Source organism: Euprymna scolopes, chromosome 28 (genome assembly GCF_053919585.1).
Source record: "Euprymna scolopes isolate OS-2025 chromosome 28, ASM5391958v1, whole genome shotgun sequence".
Classification (NCBI taxonomy): domain Eukaryota; kingdom Metazoa; phylum Mollusca; class Cephalopoda; order Sepiida; family Sepiolidae; genus Euprymna; species Euprymna scolopes.
The window spans coordinates 15065218-15084368 of NC_136509.1; the positions used below are offsets into that span (position 1 = coordinate 15065218).

At 33.4% G+C, this 19151-nt stretch overlaps 1 protein-coding gene across 2 annotated transcripts in view; it reads left to right on the plus strand.

Moving 5' to 3' along the window:
* The first annotated feature begins 7568 nt into the window (after positions 1 to 7568).
* Positions 7569 to 19151, plus strand: part of LOC145249491 (stomatin-like protein 1) — a 37499-nt gene continuing 25916 nt past the window's right edge. For both annotated transcript variants that reach the window (XM_080111100.1, XM_080111099.1), the window contains exons 1-4: positions 7569 to 7761; positions 11205 to 11389; positions 13938 to 14041; positions 17669 to 17735. In XM_080111100.1, the coding sequence (XP_079967226.1) occupies positions 11224 to 11389; positions 13938 to 14041; positions 17669 to 17735 (337 nt within the window). In that variant the 5' untranslated portion in view covers positions 7569 to 7761; positions 11205 to 11223. The remainder of the gene's footprint in view (positions 7762 to 11204; positions 11390 to 13937; positions 14042 to 17668; positions 17736 to 19151) is intronic.

Genomic DNA, 19151 nt, shown 5'->3' on the forward strand with positions numbered 1-19151 from the left:
CTCACTTCTTTAAATTAGTTCTTTTTGTTGTTGTAGCGAAATTCGAAAATATTGAATTTCAAGTGAAGCCAATAGTGGAAAATTAGGGAAAATTATCATGTCACAGTAGTGAAAATATCCAAAACTAACAAAAAACGATAAGGTAATAAATTAATTATTCATGAAAACAGTTTTCAAAGACAGCAAAAATTAAGTTTTGCTAAATTGGCCAAAGATTTTGTTTTAAGAAAAGATTTACCTCCCTTTTATTACGATTAGAACTCTCCAGTTTTTTTTGTTTATTATTTTTGTTTATTTTTTTTGCAAAACAAAATTTTTGCTAATTGTCTCCAAAAACTATTTTCATTAATGTTCTACCTTATCATTTTTTCTAATTTTTGGATATTTTCATGACTACGACATGACAACAATTCAGGAAATTCCACTAGTTTCACTTAAAATTCAATATTTAAGTTTTCGAATTTTGCTACATTAAAAAAAAAAAAAAATTATTTTTATTTTTTTTGTTGTTTTTTTTGTCACAATTTCACATTTCAAGTAAATACACATTGATGTAATTACGTGTTATGTTAAAGTATGCAACAATTACAAAAAAAAAATGATTGAAAGGAAGACAACATAGAACTTATTAAAATTAACCATTTTTGTATTTTTGTCATTGATAACAGAAAGTACTCAGAAAACAGGGGAATCGCAAATCGTTTTTTTTTTTTTTTTCATATAAAAGCAGTAAAAATGAACGATGTAACATAATGAAACTGCAATTTATGATGAAATTGATTTTTACTTTTAACCCTTCATGATCTGCTTGAACTAATTCGTTCAGTCGTTAATAAATGAATGTAACGGCATAAATAGAGTGGGAATTGATTCAAACACGCCTTGTATGTACAGGGTGACCCCAAAAAAAAACAGGACATCCAATTGTTTTTCTGAGCATTTTACAGTCAACGGAGAAAAAAAAAGGCCAAAGACCCTAGTGTTTCAATGTGATGTTTTGAATATAATAAACTAGTGATGACCAAAGTTTCATTTCATTCGGACAGAACACTAAGAAACAGGGCCTAATTAGAGTTGGGGCCCGTTTTTTTTGGTCACCCTGTATTAGTTCCGTATGTGAGTAGATGCAACTGTCCATTGCTTACATTTAGTATGCTGCCATCTAAAATTAAATCTTTTTTAACATCTACATCATAATTCCGGTTATAAAGTGTTAATCTTATTGATCATTTTAAATGTTTTGCTTATTTTAGCATGACATATAAGAACATCATTTTCAATCGTGAAAAATAAAAAATTAAGGGTTGGGGGAGAAGTTGGTGAGAGCAGAAGGAAGAGCAGAAGTTTGCGTGATTCTAGCAAGACTTAAAACTTCCATTCAGGGAACTTCTGCCATCACTCATCAGCTGAGCATTTCTGTTGTCAACCAAGAAAAGAGTCTGTCAGGCATAGTATGATAACGTAGTGAAGTGAAACCTAGCCAGTGAGAGTTGACGATATGTGTTGCATGGATAGAATTATATGAGGGATGTATGATGTCAGTCTAAAATGCAAGCTTAGATTTGATATCGGATAAAGATTGCATCTAGACTGTATAGAAAGGTCTTGATTGGTCACGTTGATAGAATAGATGAGAATTCTTGGTTAAAAGTAGATGTAAAACAGTTGAGATAGCAGGGTCAATTGTCAGGAGAAAACCGAGAAAAACCTGTGAGAAAATTAGATTTGGCAGTCGAGTTGAACAGATGAGGGGAGTCAGTTATTGACTGAGGTTGGCTAGCGACTAGTCATAATGGCTCCTCTACGCTGGGGAAGCTATCAGGGAAGAGGATAGCAAAAATGTAGAATAAAGAAAGCATGCAACTCCCAAGTTGAAATATCTATAATATAAATCTCACCTGTTTGTTTAAATGTATGTCTGCCTAAAACCTTGACAGAGGCGACGGATTTTCACAAGATCAGTATCATTTTGAAGCTCGACCCTTCAGACGACAAATATCGAAAAATTGGCTAAAAATATTAATTCCTTCACCCACTACTGGGCACTTTTCTACAGGGATGTGTCACCTCTGTTGCTGATATTTTCGAAAGTCATCCCCTCTTTTCGATTGACTAGCCTTAATTTAAACCTTTGCCACTTCTGGTTTGGCGATGGATGCAATGGCAAAGACGTCACGGTTTTTTTGGGGGTCTTTTTTTCCCCACGTTCTTTTCTTCTTTTGCGGTATGGGTTCGAGCCTGTCTGCCTACTACCACTTTTTTTTTTTTTTTTTTTGCTCAACACACACCTCCAAACACCCGGGCAATGCAGGGCACTCAGGCTGGTCTGGAATAAAAGTTGCCGTTGCCTGGAAATACAACCTGAGACTTGTTGATCGTTTACTTGGGATGAATCTTCATTGCAGCTTTCAGCAGATTCCGTCAAACAAGACTCTATCCTTGTAGCCATGTCACTAATAAGGGTGCTGGAGATAAACGTTTTACCTGGCTGACGTTATCCTCCTAATAGTCAGGAACCCGAAACTTGGATTGATGACCAAGGAGACAGTTCTATTAGCAGGTGCAAAGTACTGGGGTTGCTGTATTGCCATTTGGTGAATGGTTTATAGACCATGCATTAGCTTCTAGTCGGGCCTCTGAATGCCATATTAGTGGGTAATTGTTACAGCTTTTTCTTTACATGATTGCAAAAATCATTCCTTGCTCCTTCCCCCCCCCTCTGATCTGCTCTAACAACTCTGCTGATCTTTTCCACATCTCTCAACCCTCAAAAATGAAAAATCTCAAGAAACAAAACAAGATTAAACCCAAAACTCCAACTCCCAATGTAGACCCCCCACTCCCAGGTCACCTCAGAGATCTACGTTCCAACCTTCAGAGGTTGAATTCCAATTAAATCTGACTTATTGTTCCTTTGCGAAACTGGCATTGGACGAACTGTTTCCATAGATGAGTTCGCAATTAAAGGAGACTCAAACTTAATATCAAAATTTGACCCCAACAATCTGACCCCAAAAATCATCATGGGTATAAAATATGTGCCTACATTAAAGATGGCTTTTGATGTGATAAGGACATCTCCAGAGAAGATCCTTTACCTTATAAGTGCTTCAAAGTAACACTTCCTTACAGCACTGCATTCATATTTGCCCTCTATCGTCCCCATAACAGCAGAGTTATTATCATTGAGATTATCCCTGAAGAAATTGACCACATTCTGTCTACCTCGGATGCTTCAATGTTCGGTGTTGAATGGCTAGGCCACTCAAACAAGACGGATTATGAGGGAAGATACTGTCATGATTTCTTGATTGCCTATGACCTAACACAAATTCTTCACAAACCCACCTGTATGCCTGACTCTGATAGACAATATGCAAGTCTCCTTGACCTTTATCTTACAACTTGTGCTTATCTTCCCTTCTGTCTCCATTTGGATCTTCCACTCACTCAGTTGTCAGTTAAGATAAAATCAAAATGCAATAAACACTCAGATGTACTTCTCCATCATACTGTGGTCCTGGATATTACCTTAAACTATATCCGATGGTGAGGCTCCAGCTTGCGGGCTTTGGGGAGTGTAGAGCCACCCCTTAATTGCCATTGCTCTCAGGTCCACTCTGACTCTGAGTGGCAATACCTGTTAGGGTCCCAACTATGGGTTAAATAGAAACCGATTTGGAAAAAAATATATATATTCTATTAAAAACTTTTTCTTCAAAATCACTGGATTCGGCATTAAATAACTTGAAAAGGGTTGATATGCCGCAAAAACCACCAACCAACCATCATACTGCATATTGATACTCTATGGCTGATTGGGTTAACTTCAGAACCTTTCTATACCTCTGAACTCCATATTCAAAAAGAATGTGTCCTCTATAATATCTAACCTGAGTGAATGGTTAATTGTCGGAATAGACCGCTTCATGCCCTCTAAGAAATTCCTGTAAAATCCCAACGACCAACCGTGGTTCACACCAGAATGTATAGCTACCATTGCACATAGAAATCAGTATTTTCATTGCCATGAAAAAAAAAAAAAAGAAAAAAGTCCAACGAATCGGTGGACAAGGGCAGACAACCCAGATGCACAGAGAATGTCAAAACACTGATTACCTCCCCTTATGTTAAACATGGTTTCGTCTATTAATTATCGGGGATCAAGTAAAGAATAGATACCCTGTAGCAGACGACGCCGCCTGGCGGTGCCAGGCGCACAATTCAACTAATACCAGTGATTCGACCTTGACATTGGCACAAGCACATGGCGGCGGGTGTTTGTAAACACGTCAAATAGCAAACATGCTCGAATATTCGCCAACAAATTTTATTTTAATATATTTACAAAACTTTTGAAGATTTAAAAGAAAAAAAATATATTTAAAAAACAGTTTTTTAAAGTAAGTAACAAAACGAACGTATTTAAATAAAAGATATTTAAATAAATGGGTGTCTTTCTGTTTCGGATTTTTTTGACCCAGATTAATATTTATGTACCGTGTTTTTTTTTTGTGTTTTTTTTTTGGGGGGGGTTCTATATGCGTTTTTAAGACAATTTATTATTTTTTTTATTACATTTTCACCCCAAACAAGGCGCATTGCCACTTTGGTGTAGGGGGATACTATCAGGGGCAACAACTACTGGGGTACTATGTTGGGATTTGGGCAGCAAGATGTCGGTTCACGTTACACTTGAACTTCTGCATGTCAGTACAGTTGGGGAAGCACTAAGCAGTGGCCTAGGATGGAATTCCATAGTTTAATTATTCTTTAAAACATTACCTTCAGCGGCAATTAATATATTTTTAAAATAATATTTTTAAATATTAAATTTTGACGAATATTCGCTAGCAAGATTTTTTAAAAAATAAAAGATATTTAAATAGATCAGTGTCTTTCTGGCTGCGTTTTTAATACATTTACAGAACTTTTTAATAACTGTTTTATTCTTTTTATCAAACAAAAATAGAACTTTTATAATGACATATATATATTATGGACTGTTTTTCAAACATCGAAATTTTAAAATTAAAGTTAATTTTATTTAAAAAAAAAAAAAAAAAAAAAGACGAGGTGCTTTGTTTTCAATTAAATTATAAACTTTATTTGAACTTTCAACAAACTTTTATAGACATAAAAAATAGACTTTATAGATATTTTATAATATTTTTTTTTAAATATATTTAACAAAAAGTGTTTTTTTATCATTTCATTGTTGAATAAAATTTAAAAGTGATAAATGGCGAAAAAAAAATATCTCGAAAAAACAAAACACCTCGTCTTTTATTTATTTATTTTTTAAAATAAAACTTTAATTTTAAAATTTAGAGGTTTGAAAAACAGTCCATAATATATATTTCATTATAAAAGTTCTATTTTTGTTTGATAAAAAGAATAAAACAGTCAATAAATACAAAAATAAATAAAAATAAAAACCCAGTCCATTAAGTTCAAATAAAGACTAAATAAAACTTATTAAAAAAAGGTTCATTCTATACGGTTTTGGACATTTTTTTTTGTCTGTGTACGTTTTTAATACAATTCAATATATATTTAAAGTGCGATGTATGTCGGTGGTTAGTGAAGGAGAAATAATTATATGCCGAGGCAATTTTTATGCATAATAAAATCACAAGTATAAACAATCGAGATTTTAAAATATATTTTATTCACATATCTTTATAACTTTTATTTTTATAAAGATGAATTCTAGATAGAAATCTTTGGTACTGGTCGCGATTTGAGTTCCCTGCCGAACACCATAAAAAACACTGATTTCTCCCTACGCATGAGCAAAGGACATGTTTTAGTTGCCATAGTAACTAAACGATCATGAATTTTTATCGACTTTTTATAAGTTTTACTGTTTATGAATATTGAAATAAAAGAAATTACTACACATTTATTAATAATATCTCACTTTTATCGCCTTTGTTTTTAATCACTTTTATCGACTTTTTTTTACTGTTTATGTGTCACTTTTATCGACTTTTTCTTTTTTTTAAATAGCATTTTCTTTTTAAATGACGACGTTTTTACTGTTTATGAATATTTAAAGAAAAATAATTACTAAAAATTTATTAATAAAAAAAAATGGGTGCTAGTGCACTTATGATCCGCGCTATATTTTAAATCGTATTTCTAAGTTTAATTAAAGTTTAATGTTTTTTTATTCAATTGTAAGGTTAAAGTAGAGAATAAGTACAAAACACCCTCCCCATGTTAAGAATGGCTTAACCTTACAATTGAATAAAAAAACATTAAACTTTAATTAAACTTAGAAATACGATTTAAACTATAGCGCGGATCATAAGTACACTAGCACCCATTTTTTTTATTAATAAATGTTTAGTAATTATTTTTCTTTTAATATTCATAAACAGTAAAAACGTCGTCATTTAAAAAGAAAATGCTATTTAAAAAAAAAAAGAAAAGGTCGATAAAAGTGATAAAAATCAAAGGCGATAAATGTCCTTTGCTCATGCGTAGGGAGAAGTCAGTGTTTTTTTTTATGGTGTTCGGCAGGGAACTCAAATCGTGACCAGTACCAAATCTTTTTATAATTTTTATTTTTATTAAATAAAAACGCACGCAGAAAGACACCCATTTATTTAAATATCTTTTATTAAAAAAAAAAAATCTTGCTCGCGAATATTCGTCAAAAGTTTATATTTAAAAATATTATTTTAAAAATATATAAATTGTCGCTGAAATGTTTTAAAGAATAATTAAATAAATATTGAATTGTCTTAAAAACGCATACAGACCCCCCTCCGCCCCCCCCCAAAAACAGTACATAAAAATTAATCTTGATCGAAAAAATCCGACACAGAAAGACACCCATTTATTTAAATATCTTTTCTTTATTAAATACGTTCGTTTTCTTACTTACTTAAAAAAATGTTTTGTAAATATATATTTTTTCATTTAAATCTCCAAAAGTTTTGTAAATATATTTAAAAAAAAAAATTGTTGGCGAATATTCGAGCATGTCTGCTATTTGACGTGTTTACAAACACCCGACGCCATGTGCTTGTGCCAATGTCAAGGTCGAATCACCGGTGTTAGTTGAATTGTGCGCTTGTCACCGCCAGGCGGCGTCGTCTGCTACAGGGTATCTATTCTTTACTTGATCCATTATCGGTAAAAAAATGGTAACTTTTTTTTTGTAAAAAAAAAAAAAAAAACACAAAAAAAAATTATTATAAGTTTTTATTATTTTTTGAATATAAAATCTTCATTCCGTGACCAATTGTAACTATAATATAAAAGTTTTTCTTTATTTCTGTTTATTGCTATAAGTACCAATCTGACTAAGAAAGTACCAAGTGAAAGTTTAAAACACCGGCGACTGGAATTAACTTGTTTTGGTTTATTAGATTTAATTTAAACTTTTATTTTTTTTTCATTTACAAATAATTCTGGAAACAATATTAAATTTTTATCATAAAGTTAAATAAAGGAAAGAGCCATTCCATATGTTCTAAAAAATTTTTTAAAGATGTTAAAACACCGATATTAAAGCGGACGAAATTGTTTTAAGTAGGTTAGAGTTATCTGCCCTTGTATTCGAGCTCTCCGTTTACTGTTGTTTATATTGTTTGTCTTCGAATTGAACCCAATCTTCGTTGTTTATTTATTTTTCTTCTTTCAAAATAATAAATACAAAATAAATAAAATGGTCGATAATTTATGGATTATTGATGTGGACTGATTATTCTGATTGAATTTTAAGAAATCCAACACTTTTCCTGACATGTGAGTATTCAATTACGCCTCTTTTTGTGTTGATGTCCTTAAATTAACTTAATTTTCTTTTCCAATAATTTAATTAAATGTAAAATTTGCGGCGTAATCTTATTTTAGTTATCCGCAAGTTTCTTCACTCCGTGTGTACAAGGGCTTTTTTGTGTAAAATTGTCGGCTGCAAAACGAAGCGATTTTTTTTTTTCAAATTGTATATAAATAAGCAAACAACCAAAAAAATTGACAAACCAATCTTTTTGTTCGTTTGCTTATTTAAAAAAAAAAAAAAATACGATTACCCCCCCCCCCCCAAAAAAAATCCCCGAAACTCGCTTTATTTTGCAGTCAACTCCGCGCAAAAAGCCTTTGTAAACACGGGCTGAAGAAACTCGACAATCACCTGTTTTAATTTATTTCGAGTGATTCTGGGTCTATTTTCATACACTTTTATTTAAAAAAAAAAAAAAAGCTTTATTTTAAAATTATATACTCAAAGAAGGGTTCATAATACCAACGTTTCAGAACTCAGAGACATAATCCTAAGTTTGACTGTATGGCGTCAGGTGAAAACCTAGCCTCTATTTGAAAATGTTCCGATTACCAAACCTGACTTCCTGTTTTAGTTAAAAATAAATCTGTAAAATATATTGAAAAATGTGGTACTCATGCAGTGCACTGCAGTGGAGTGCACTTATTGATCCGTGCTGAAATAATAACATTATTATTCAAAAAGCCATTCTTAACATGGGGAGGGGAGGGTGTTTTGTACTTATTCTGTACTTTAACCTTACAATTGAATAAAAAAACATATCATAAAACTTTAATTAAACGTGGAAATACGATTTAAAAAAAAATAGCGCGGATCAGTAAGTAAACAAGTTCCTGATGAGCCGTTCGGCGTTCGTTCCACTTGTTAACAAATTTACCGAATTTCCATTACTAGCGATTACTATATTATCCAATTTCTACTGTACACTCTTTAACCCTTATCCTTGAGTGGCCACTTGGCCTTGATAAGTGGTGATGCCATGCCTATGTAAAAAAGAAAAAAAGTGCATTAGCACCAAATAAGTAATAAAAACGTGTTCAAAGTTTCACATGTTTTATTGTTTCATGTCAGTTTGCTTATTTATTTTAAATTAAAACGAGAAATTCGGTTTGGTCAGCGGAACATTTTCACATCGAGACTAGGTTTTCACCTGACACCCGTACGGTACGACCGTATTTAGGGTCGCCTATGCTGCTGAATCGCCATAAAAATATGCATGTACAACAATGGTCAATACGTTTAACATAAGGAATTACGGGTTTGTATTACTGTACACACATAGATTCGAAAAAGTTGTCAAAAAACAAATATATAACAAATAAATGTTATCAAAGGCAAGATAAGTTACTTTTCTGCCAAACTGGATATATTTTTTGTGTTTTATTCAATGTAACATATTTATTCAGTTCTAACAACATACAATGTTTACCGATGTATTCGAAAATTCAAGATGGCGTCTCACACCCTCTTTAACAACGTAAATTTGGGAAAAGGTGTTATAAATAATAAACTATGCAAAATACTATTAAAAACCCGCCGAATATATGTCAACCTATGTCACGGTAACATATATTGAGCGAGTTTTTAACAGTATTTTATTCGTTTTTTTTTATTTATAACACCTTTTTCCAAACTTACCGTGTTAAAGAAAGAATCAGACGCCATCTTGAATGTTCCAATACATCGGTAAACACTATGCTTTTCGAGCGTAATAAACATGTTACATTGAATAAAAACACGAAAAATGTATCCAGTTTGGTAGAAAAGTAACTTATCTTGCCTTTGATAACATTTATTTGTTATATATTTGTTTTTTTGACAACTTTTTTGAATCTATGTGTACAGTAATACAAACCCGGAATTACATTGCTTAATATCCGGAAAACTACTTGAGTGCAGAAGATTTAAATGTGATATTCGTTTTCATCATACCTTTATCAATGCCCACCATTCCGTTAACAGTAATCGACTTTTCTATCAGGTAATCAATATATGTTATTGGCAAAACATTTTTTCTCTTAAAAACATATTTAGTTGTGTTGACAAAAATTCAGCTAATAATTTCACAGACATGTAATCGATTTTTAAGATCTGATTTTTTCAAATCAACTTAGCACAGAGACCTGATCTGATGAAGAGAAACAGATGCGATCTCCTGATTTAGCAGTGTAAAAATTACCTTGAATCAGTTGTAAAAATCTAGACAACGTTCTAAAACGTAAAAATGGTAAAGGCGGCGGGGAGAGAGAGAGAGAGAGAGAGAGAGAGAGAGAGAGAGAGTTAATATGTAAGGGAGATAAGTCTTTCCAAGTTTAAATATGAATTGTTCCCCTTGCATAATTTGAATCATTGATTTTAAATTGTTGCTATTGCATATAACGATCGTACGGACTAATTTTCTATTTTCAAATGAACTGAAACAAACAAAAAAGTAAAATCAAAAAACAAGCAAAAAAATGAAATCAAAAAAACAAGCAAAAAAATGAAATTAAAAAACAAGCAAAAAAATAAAATAAAAAAACAAGCAAAAAAAAACTAAAATAAAAACAAGCAAAAAAAACTAAAATTAAAAAACAAGCAAAAAAAACTAAAATTAAAAAAACAAGCAAAAAAAACTAAAATTAAAAAACAAGCAAAAAAAATTAAATTAAAAAACAAAACAAAAAAAAATTAAGTATTGGAAAGAAAAAAGATGAAATAGTTGGGCAGAATAAAATATCGATATGTTAGATGCGATCCTATTTTAGTCTAATGTTTTTAGCTCGCATAATTTTTTAGAATAGAATTATTAATACCTAACTAATATATATATATATATATATATTTTTTTTTTTTTTATTTTTTTATTACCGTTTTATCTGTTTGGTTACATAAGTTTCGGATGTTGGACCATGTTTACGATCCAATAGACTTCTTTCAAATACTAACAACCATTTCTGTAAGGTCTGACAAGACTGTTGGATTGTAAACATGGTCCAACATCCGAAACATATGTAACCAAACAGATAAAACGGTAATAAAAAAATAAAACACATATCTGCTCTGCAATAGTATTGAGCACTCTCTTCAGGTTTTTACTAATTACCAGCTTTTCCAAATATATATAGCCTTGAGCCCCTGGAGAGACATAGGCCACCCACAACTTTTGTAGATGCCTTTGTAGCGAGGAGTTCTTTTTTTGGGGGTGAGGGTGCATAATCTTCCCAGAAGGTACATACAGCACCTAGCCTTCCCAAATGGTCACCTATCTGGTACTAGCCAGGCTCAACGTTGCTTAACTTCGGTGATCTGGCAAGAAATCGTCCCATCACTAATGTGTGTGAGAAAGAGAGATGAATATATTTTTTGTTTTTTTTTTCAATTCAATTATTATTTTGCGAATTTTTTCCTTTTATTTGCGTTTCAGCATTCACCCAAATCATACAATGTCCGTGAAATATCAAAAGCTTCCGATGGAAGAAACTGAAGCGAGAATTGATTTTTCTTCTCCATTTTCTTTTGAGAAGAAAAATACCACCAACGAATATCGATCCATTTTTACCTATGATAACAAACATGGACAGAATATGAATTCTTTCAAGTTACAATTTAGTGAGTATTCGTTATTTTTTATTTGTATTTTTTTTTTTACTTTTTGCAAAATATTGTTCTAGTCATTAAGTACACATTGTGTTCAACGCCTTCATCAATTAATCCTTTATTCATAGACATTTGTTTTATCTATTTTACTAGCGGGGATACTCGGCATTGCCTGGGTGTTTGGAGGTGTAAAAGAAAAAAAAGTGTTAGTAGACAGGCAGGCTTGAACCTGTGACGCGAAAGCAGAAAAGAGCGTGAAAGAAAACGTGACATCTTACCGCTATGCTACAAAGACATAGGAAATGAAAAGCATTCAAATTTAGCAATGTCAATCAAAAAGTTGACTTGCTAGTAGGTGCAGAAACGAACGTTGGCTGAAGGCCAGTTCAGCTTTCCACTGTTTTATTTATTTGTTTGCCCACAATGTTAGGGAAAACCAACTCCCCACAAAAAGGGAGTGTCCAAATGAATAGCAATTGTCTGATATGAGGGGTTAACCCCAGAGTGATCAAAGCTAATTGCTTTCTAGACATCCTGGCACGAAAGACCAGGAAGCTGCCTTTGCTTTCGATTAGTTTTGCTTTTATACAAAAAAAGCCAAACAAACATGCGAGAAGAAGGAACAGCATGAATTTTATAAAAATCGATGTAAATAAATGTAGATACGACGTGCGTTTGCAAATCGTAGATATTATAATCTAGGGAGTATATAAAAAGTTCTAAAACATAGTAAACCCCCCCCCCAGAACCCCGGCGAAGAAAGCCTTTGCTGGACATATAAAAACGTGCGCGACCATTTTGCCTTTTATATATCTACTAGCGAGTGTTTGGAAGTGTGTGTGGTTTTGGGTAAATAAAAAAGAAAAATCGTTGGTTGTTAAAAAAAACAAAAAAACGAAGCCTTGACGCGCAGTTGGAAAATAGTAAAGTGTGAAAAAAAACAGGTGCCCGTTTTTGACAAGTTATTGACGTGAACTTTGAGTGCGAGACAGTGTTTTATTTAACGCAAGTCTGTTTTTTTTTTTATACGAAAAAGCTTAATGCACATGCGGCGATGGTAAGCAATAGCTGTTCAGTACTTAACATTTTCTGCGGGACAGTTTTTAATGAGGTCAATAAACCGGTTTGTTTGTTTTTAACTAACTTTGGAAAAAAACAGCTCCTTGTTTATTAGGGGAAGTGTCTTATCTCGAAATGAAAGCAACCGTCTGATATGACGAAGCCAACATTGATCAAACGTTACATAGCTTTCTAGAGACCACTGGCCATGGGCCAGTATTTTGAATCGAGTTTCGCTTTTTTTTTTTTTTTTTTTTTATACCGAAAAATGAATGCAACACGTGCAGATCCGAAAATGTTGAATAATTAACGTTTCAAAATTGGGCAAATTAAATAGAGAGGCGACCACCGTTGTTAAGTCATAGATATTATCATTTAGACGTAATATAAAAAGTTTTAAAAATGAGCGACAGCCTCGAGAATCCGCCGGAAAAAAGCCTTTTGAAGACATACACAAAAAGCGGACACACATTCACACATACATTTTCGCTTTTATATATATAGATTTATTGGTATTTGGTTGATTACTTAATGCTGTCAAATTGTAAATGATGATTTATTGTATACGATGAATTGAACATAAATTGTTATTTTACGTCTTAGAAGGACATGGCTTTTTACAGCAAGAATCTTGTCTCCTCTGTCAAGTGGCTTTTTTCTGTCTGTTGCAACCAATTTATTGTATGAGGGGCGTGCCAAAGTAATGCCTGCTATTTTTTTATTCCACCCGAATGGATCAGAAGGGATTGCAGATTGCATTGTTATGATTGCGGAACTTATGCAATCATGACCTGAAAGTTTCATCCCTCTGTTGCAGATATTGACAGTGTGAGACGATAAGAAAGAAATCCCTGTCATAGACGTACGTCGCTCTTCAACTTGTTTGGACCTCCGAAGGGCACATTATGTGGGCAGCATATCTCCGACGACAATTCCGTAATTGCAGTCGTAAAAATATGGGCCTCTTCGGCAGGTGCTGACTTTTACGAATGAAACATTGAGGCTCTCGTTCATCGCTGGCAAAAGTGCATTAAGAATGCTGGTGACTATGTAGAAAAATAAATTCTGGTTCACAAAAGGTAGCTCGTTTTAACAATACTACTCCCGTCTTTTGTAGCTCTCCAACTTTTTGACTTAAAAAATAGGAGGCATTACTTTTTGGAAGGACCCTCTTATAATTGAACAGAAATAGTTGAAGGATATTGGTGGCTCATATCTTACTTAACAATAACGTGTGATTAAATACAACTCATCTTTGAACTCTGTATAACTGATTCGATTATCTGTAACAGTGTGTGACACTGAAATCAATAAATCAATAGAAACCAATCAATATGCTGCAATATAAGCCATAAATATATTGAGATGCCATAAAACAGGCAATACAAATGTTTCCTTGCCGAATATTTTGAAAGCTTTTCAAAAAATATCTTTGTTTTTCTTTTATTAACTCACTTTTTCTTTTGATTATTTCACACTTTTTCTCCACCAAAAATTTCAGATCAAGTTTCTTTCACTACTCGTCTTGGACACTGGGTCATTCTTGGAGCTTCATTCCTGATATTTTTACTCACGATACCAATTTCAATATGGCTTAGTTTCAAGGTAAATCAATGTTCTCTTACTTTGCTATGTTTCATATATGTTTTAAGTACTAAACATTTTAAAGTACTCTATTTTAAAATTACTATGTTATAGTACTGGGAGGAACGATACATTTGTCGTCCTAAATAAAACAACACTACAGCTTTATTTTATCGAAAAAAATCAATTCGGGTAACTTGATTATGTAGTAGATCTGATATCTATTTAATGTAGCCACCCTTAGCCTCAATCACTGCTTCGATACGGATCCAGAACTGAGAGCATGCCATTTCCACAAGCGCCGGTGGGAGCTCGGCAAATAGCAGCAATCAGGCTGAATTTTATATTGTGGAAGGTCATGTTGATGATGATCTTCATGTATGACCAAACAAAGTATTCCAGCAGGTTCAGGTTGGGGGAAGAGGGGGGAAATGAGAGAAGGGTACAAAGTCGTAGTAATCCTTCTGAAGCCAAGCCTGGGCCTCTTTGGACTTGTGGGCCATCACAAGTTCTGCTGCCACACACAGGGTCTGCCAGCAGCCACCTGATTCCACCAGGGGATCACCATACTCTTCAACACATCCAGGTACATTTTAGTGTTGACTTTCAAGCCAACTTCAAAGAATGAGGTGGCATGATGTGGCCCTCACTTGAAACCACACCAAAGACCATAACTGTGACCAGAAACTTTGTTTGCATCACCCTGAGCATGTTCCTGTTATTTATGGCAATCCAGCAAACCATCTGCCTTGCTCAACGTCCAAATTCCAACTCTAATGTGATCTCCAGCTAACCTGATCACATGATAACACACACATACTTCTGTCAGCTGATCAGATGCTTCCGGTAAACTTGACTATTATATGGTTTTGTTATATTTTGACAGATTTTATCAACATTCTTCATATTATCTCTTGTTTATCTCTACAGTTAGATAGAGATGGATAGATACAGAAATAGATGGATAACTAGATTGAGAGATATATCTATAATACATATATGGATAAATAGATAGATCGACAGACAGATTAATAACTTACAAATACTTTCTTGTGTTTGACCTACTACATCACACAATCAGACAAAACGTAACAGTGCAGATATGCGTATGTAAATACATGTGAAGTGACGTCACCGATGGGGAAAAAAGGACTATAAAAAAGAGACGAGATAATGTTCAACATCTTGTGAGAGATGTGGAGAATGTTTGAGATCATGTAGATGACATCATGGCTGTACGAATATAGAAATGTTGTTGCTACAAAGAACAAGAGAGTTGGAGTTATCAGGTTGACAAGAAAGTTCTTGTGATTTTTAACTTTTAAATTCAGATCAACATATCTTGGCTCAAACAAAAAGTTAATGATCGAAGTAAGCACCATCAGAATCAACATACTTTTGCCAATGCAAAACGAGTGTATTTATTCCAGTAACGTAAAAAAAAAAAACTAGTGTTCTGGTGACGATGAAGTCGCTGAAGGTGTTTTTGATGTCGCTTAGGTTTTTGAAGCATTTCTCACGTAGGAAGTTGTCAAGATGCTTGAAAAAAGTGGTAGTCGGTAGCAAAAGGTTTGGAGAGAATGGTGGATGAAGCAGAGTTTCATAGCCCAATTTGTTCAACTTCTGTAGGATCAATAGAGATCTTGTGAGAGACGTGGAGAATGTTCAAGATCACATGGGTGATGTTGCGGTTGTACCAATAAGGAAATAAATGTTGTTTCTAAAAAGTACAATCGAGTTGGAGTTATTTCCTATTCTTTGTCTTGGTCCACAAACAATGTTATAAAAAAAAGTTTTGATAAGGACCTAGCATTCATTACCATATAACATGACACTACCAACACAACTGTTGTACGATTAAATTGATCAAGTAACTACTTTGCCTCATCTAGGGATTAAATTGCTCCAAAATTTATCCTTATAAATCATACTGTATAACCCACAGCACCTGGGGATTTGTATCTATACTTACCTCAAAAATATATAACTACTGCAAGGTAACATGCAATAAGTTTATTCATATTATTTGGATTCTGCAGACTATCATTCTCATCTTGAGTGTTATTTTCACATTTCGGTGGATGTAACCTCCGACCTTCTTCAGTTGAACTCAGAAATCTTTCTGTCGAACTTGTGAATCTGCACAGGATTTTGAACGGGACCCTTTATTTAATCCAAGGCAGTAGCATGCTCTCACTTCATCAGCTATGACTGGGTAGAAGTCCTGAGTAATTTGCAATTGTATTTTTGAGTCACCCACACTGAGGATTGAACCTTAAACCTTCAGGAGAATATCACTTTTACAATTGATTTTTTTCATGTACTCTAACCACTGCGCCACAGGTCCTTCCTTGTATTTGGAGTGTTGCCTGCCCTGAAGCTTGAACTTTTAACCTCCAGAAGAGTGTAAATTACAACTGAATTTTATAAAGTACTTTAACTACTATGCCACAGGTCCTTGCCGGCTAATACAGTTCAACTGAAAGATTTTAAATTTGACAAGATAAACCTGAAGAAGGATGGATGCTACATCGACTGAAACGTTGTGAAAATCACACTCAAGATGAGAACAATAATCCGAAGAATCCAAATAATACTAATAATCAATCCTCATAAAAAATTCAGAAACACACAAAAGTTATTTTGTACTAGCAAGGGTAGCCGGCCTTGCCAATCATAAAATATGCTTAAATATATTTTAATTCATGTAGATTTCATATTTATTATTATAGAACCAATTCTCTGTTGATTATTATATTGTACCTAATATATAGTACTGATTTCAAAAGTTAAAAAAAAAAATGACTCGGGTGCCATCAGCTAGAATCGAAACAAAAACATTTAGCACTCCAGCTGTGTTTCTTACCGCTTCAGCTATCGACAGATAGATAAAAAAGATTTAAAATTAAACCACTTCAAGCTATGAATGAATTTGCACATGTGCAAAAATAATAGAAAAATGTCAGCAAGTTGAACAGAACATTTTGTGTTTCAACTTGCCGACATTTCTGTACGCATTATTCGTCCATCCAAACAAAGGTTTTATTCGTTATACTTAGGGCTATGATAACAGCACATTCTTTTCATTATTTTGACTCTCGAGTGCATATCCGTTGATATCTTATATGCTTTTATATAGAGTGATGTGGTTTTCGGTTGATTAACTGTGTCAGATATATACTCGAAAGTCAAAACAATGATAATATGCTGTTGTCACAGTCCTAATTATAAACCATCCTTGGTGTATGATTACTATTTCCTGTTAATTTCAGTGTTATGTGACCAGTAGTTTAAGAAATTATCGGTTAAATATTTACACACATACAGACACGCACACATATACACAATAATGATAGCCTTCAAATCACAAGTTCTTGTTGAGCCGTCCCAATAAATAATAGAATTCTACCCAATTTACACCATTAACGATTTCTACATAACCACCTTACATTCATTAACCCTTATCCTTGAGTGGCTTTTGAACCTTGATAAGTGGTGACTCTGAAGTAAAAAAACAAAACAAACATACATAAATCTGCTGTTTTATGTATATAGATTTTGAAAATTGTGTCGTAACTCTGTCCTATTCCTCATCTTTTTTGTTATTATTTAAATGTGTTCAGTTCTGTATCTTCTTTCTATTTCAAGATCGTGCCTGAACATAAACGCCTTGTTGTTTTCCGATTAGGCTGGATGCTGAAGGCAAAAGGACCAGGTAATCTAAAAATATCATCTTTCTCATAGTGATGCGACAATTCCAATACAATTACTGATTCTGTTCTAAATTTTCAATTCTGATACAATTACCAATTCTGATTCTAAAATCGACTAAAAAAAATTAGAATTTTATTGGGAGGAAGGGCGGATTTAGTGAAGAGTCCGCAACTACTGTTAAATCTGATATAATTTTTATGTATTTTTATAAACCCATTCTAAGATTTGCATCTATATTTTACATTTGTGCTGACAATTTAAAATTAAGTTTTAAACAAAAAATGAATAAGTAAAAGAATCGTTTTTGGAATTGGAAATTTGGCTAAAACTTCTAAGATTACAATACTGATTCTTATACCCCAAAAATTCTTGATTTTTTTTTTTTTTTTCAGTTCCTGATTCCGATTCAGTTTAAGCGTCCCTACTTTTTTTAAGTTTAGAATTTAGAACCGAATAACATGACATTTGACACATCAATATTTGATTCTGTATAGCCATTTTTATTTCCTTTCTAGTATGGTTTTTGTGATATCAGAATACCTTGGCATCATGGATGAGATCTACCTGATGAAGCCAAAGACATTTTAGTATCATTAAAAGTAATGCACAACATAGCCCCCCCCCCCCCCGTGTTTTCTCTAGTCATTCTAGCCACAAGTATAATGACATGGTTATATCTTCACGAGATCTATGGAGTTGGATTTGCTTTTGATCAGGATTTGGTTGTCTACTTTAATCATCAGCTTAAAGTGAAAATCAGATGTGATTGGAGGAGATTACATTATATGGAGTTTGGTAGGAATTGGGTGCATGACATTAGTTTGTGTATCCGTTAATAACCTAGGTATGAGTTTGTGTTCCCTGCATAGACATGACACATATGATCGAGTTATACAGAACACATCCCACAAATTTAAAAAAAAATTCTGAGCTAGTGAAGTAAATGTGTCCTGACCCTGTTTGTTTTTTTTATATTAGAGATCCTCCAAAGATGCCCACTCCCCACATCTCCCCCCAGTTACCCCTAAATTGTTGTATCATACCTTGGAGGACACCATCCATTCCCACATTCCGACTCGATCTGTTTTATCTTTGACATCTCACTTAGCCACCATTCCCATCTAGAGACCAACCTGCTTATTTTCAGAGCACCCAGAAAACAATGGGAAGCCTAATACTTAGCAGAGGATTGTGAGGCCCTACTAACCTAAATTTTTTTTTGTTTATATCTGTAAATGGTGTCCCACTTTCTGTGATAATTTTTTTTTGTAAATAAAATACTTTTAAAAACAATTTAGGGATCATCGAAGTGAATGTGGTATTTTGGTGAGAGTGACAAAATTGGATGACAATGGAGCCTCTGCCAAAAAAAAAAAAAAAGAAGCCGATTCAGATTTCACGCCTAAGGCAAAAGATG